Source organism: Populus euphratica, unplaced genomic scaffold, assembly GCF_000495115.2.
Source record: "Populus euphratica unplaced genomic scaffold, PopEup_1.0 scaffold62.1, whole genome shotgun sequence".
Lineage (NCBI taxonomy): Eukaryota > Viridiplantae > Streptophyta > Magnoliopsida > Malpighiales > Salicaceae > Populus > Populus euphratica.
The window spans coordinates 326,339-329,340 of record NW_011499939.1 but is presented as its reverse complement, the minus strand read 5'-3'; the positions used below and the strand labels follow the sequence as shown (position 1 = coordinate 329,340).

Sequence of the window (3,002 nt, the reverse complement as noted above, 5' to 3'; positions counted from 1 at the left end):
CCTAAAACTAGTCTTGTCCGTGATATGCATGAGACTTGGTTGGGAGAGTCAGGCCTGGAACTCTTAACATGTCAAAAATAAATTTGTGAGGTAAATTTCACACTAAAATTGCAGCTCCTTAGTCTAACATGGTTTGTCACTTTGTTCATGTTGTCCAAAATTGGAGAAATCTGTGAGAGTTCAACAAGTAATTGGAATGAAGGAATGAACCAATATGTTTGCTGCCGCTAAGAACAGTTTGAGTGTTTAATGTGTCCCCTTAAAGAAAGTTGTTCGGTATTTTTAGTCAATTATTTCTGCTTATGGTAGACTGAGACAGGGTACCACCTTATTCTGGAATGTTATTCACCATCTATGGAGTTGGGGAGGCTGATATCTACCTGACCCCCTTCCATTTGAAGTTCCCCAAACATAATATTTTTAGCATCTATGGAGTTGTGGGGCTGATGCCATCCTTCCCCCTTGGCAGCAGGATTGTGTATTGAACTGGCCAGCTTATTAACCGTTGTTTATTATTGTTGGATGTCACCAAAGTTTAGTTTTCTCAGGTTCTTCAAAGCACTATATATGATGTTGATCTTGACCACATCCTTAGGAGCATCCATATTTACCTCCAAGAATTGGGAATGGAAGAAATCAGGAGAAGGTATGTTTAATTGCTCTCCCTTTCCCCTGTTAGTGTCTGGTTCTTGTTAAATTGTTTCATTTCATTTCTCTGGAGCATCAATATGTACCTTTCAATTTGGTCTCTTAAGTTGATGGATCTGACTTCCCTGTTTTTATGCTTTTTCTGAACTTATAAATAGAGCTGGAGCGGATGACAAGCCTTTGCGTATGGTGAAAACTGTTCTTCATGAGCTTGTTAAGCTCCGTGGAGCTTCCATAAAGGGTCACCTATCCATGGTTCCTATTGACATGAAACCTCAGCCAATTATTCTCGCCTACATTGATCTTAATCTTGAGGTACAAAGCTAAGAACTAACAGTTCTGTATTTATTCAACCTGGTCATTTTTTACTCATGCTTGTTTCTTTCTTTTTTTCTTTCCAGACTTTAGCTGCTGCAAGAATGTTAACCTCTACAGCCCCTGGGGTCCAAAATCATTGGGGTGATTCTGCGGCCAACAATTCATCACCTGCCACGCATTCTGCTGAGGCTCAGTTGAAGGTAATTGCGTAGCTTCATCTCAAATGATTTGGCTGTCTTCAATTAATAAATGAAACTAGTTTATTTTGCATTTCATCTCTCTTAAGCCCTCTAAATTTCTCATTAGTATTTATTGCATTTTACTTTGACTACAGCAAGAACTCGCTGCCATATTCAAGAAAATTGGTGACAAACAAACCTGCACCATTGGTTTATATGAGCTCTATCGCATTACTCAGTTATATCCCAAGGTATGTAATTGATGTGTTCTAGTGTCTAGTGGCAAAGTTATGTTACTGTTTTTGTTTACTAGAGATAATTAGGGGCCTGCAATGGTTAGTACTTTGGCATTATGTCCACCAGCTGTTTATTCATTTCAGTTTTTTCTTTTTCAAAATTGCAGGTTGATATATTTGCTCAGCTCCAAAATGCTAGCGAGGCATTTCGCACTTACATTAGAGATGGTCTAGCTCAGGTTTGCAATTCCTCAATCTCATCATTGTGATTGGAAGAACCACACATCAAGTTGCCTACAAAAATTGATTTTATTGCAGATGGAGAAGAATACTGCTGCAGGAAGGACGCCTTCTAGTTTGCCTATGTCAACCCCCCCTCCATCCGCTCCAAATGTTTCCTCCCCTGATTTGCAGCCTCTTTCCCCTGTTCATACAAACTCCTTGAATGATTCAAAACCTTTACATGCTAAACCAGAAGTGACAAACTTTCATCTACCTCCCTCGTATTCTGAAAATAACAGAGAAGTTGGTGCTGTTTTATCTAGAGGTTTTGTCTCGGAGAATTCTTTGGGTGACCAAAGAAATGAGAAGCTTATTAGTGGAGGTAAATTTGCTGACAGTCGCTATCCTTCTCTCACACACACTCGTGCTTTGTTATTGTTGATGGAAAATGAATGCTGTATTCGTGCTTTGTTGATGGAAGTTATGGTGTTGCCATTGCAGTAACCAGCGGGACATTAGATGCAATTAGGGAAAGGATGAAGAGCATGCAGTTAGCTGCCACTGCTGGGCTTCCTGATTCGGGAAGCAGGCCACTGATGTCTGTGAATGATAATTTAAATAATGGACTTTCTAGTCTGATTCTTCAGGCGCCAGACTCTGCAGGCACAGAGAATCCTATGCTTGGCGGTGTTCATCCTTTGGATGAGAAGGCGTTGTCTGGGCTTCAAGCCCGGATGGAGAAACTTAAAAGTGGATCTCTTGAACCTCTGTAGATAAGTAAAATGAGTTGAGCTGAGATTCTCTTCTGCATATTTTTGTATGTCCGAGCTATAAGATTCTGTTCGACAGGGAGTTCCATCGCAATTTAATCGGAGTTTCTGCTGGTAGATTATCATGTAGAGCTGGGTGTCCACCGAGCAACCAGCGGTGAGTTTGTTCTCCCTGTGTTGGGTTTTTGAAGTGTCACTCTCTGGGCAGACAGTGGAGTGGTTTGTTGTTATCTCCTTGCTTTTGTTGCTGGAATATGTATATTGTAGGTTAAATTTTTGGCATATTGTTTGATTTCTTTCAATTAATACAATTGTATACCGATTTCGGATCTTTGTATACAAATTATGGATGGAGCATGGAAATGTCCACGTTGCATGTTAATATTCAATTTCAATTCTGCATAGCTCGTCAAAGAATTTGTTTTTTCAGCGGGTGTTAGGCAGTTATGTGCAGTTTAACACCTAGCTTGGGTCATAGTTATGAAACCAGCTTGGTTTGGTGGGTTGATTGGGGATTTCATCAAGGTTCAAATCATATAAATCACAAAAACTCGAGTGTGCAATTTTCTCATTTAAACTGGGATGGCTTATCGGTTCAGCTCAAAATCCTGAAGACTTGAATTATTTTA

General features: G+C 39.9%; 1 protein-coding gene across 1 annotated transcript in view; it reads left to right on the top strand.

Moving 5' to 3' along the window:
* Nucleotides 1-2,787, top strand: part of LOC105136801 (protein MOR1-like) — an 18,876-nt gene extending 16,089 nt beyond the window's left edge. Inside the window, exons 48-54 of the mRNA XM_011042285.1 lie at nt 549-646; nt 807-963; nt 1,050-1,166; nt 1,301-1,396; nt 1,549-1,620; nt 1,700-1,985; nt 2,105-2,787. Coding sequence (XP_011040587.1) covers nt 549-646; nt 807-963; nt 1,050-1,166; nt 1,301-1,396; nt 1,549-1,620; nt 1,700-1,985; nt 2,105-2,376 — 1,098 coding nt within the window. The 3' untranslated portion in view covers nt 2,377-2,787. The remainder of the gene's footprint in view (nt 1-548; nt 647-806; nt 964-1,049; nt 1,167-1,300; nt 1,397-1,548; nt 1,621-1,699; nt 1,986-2,104) is intronic.
* The last annotated feature ends 215 nt before the right edge of the window (nt 2,788-3,002 follow it).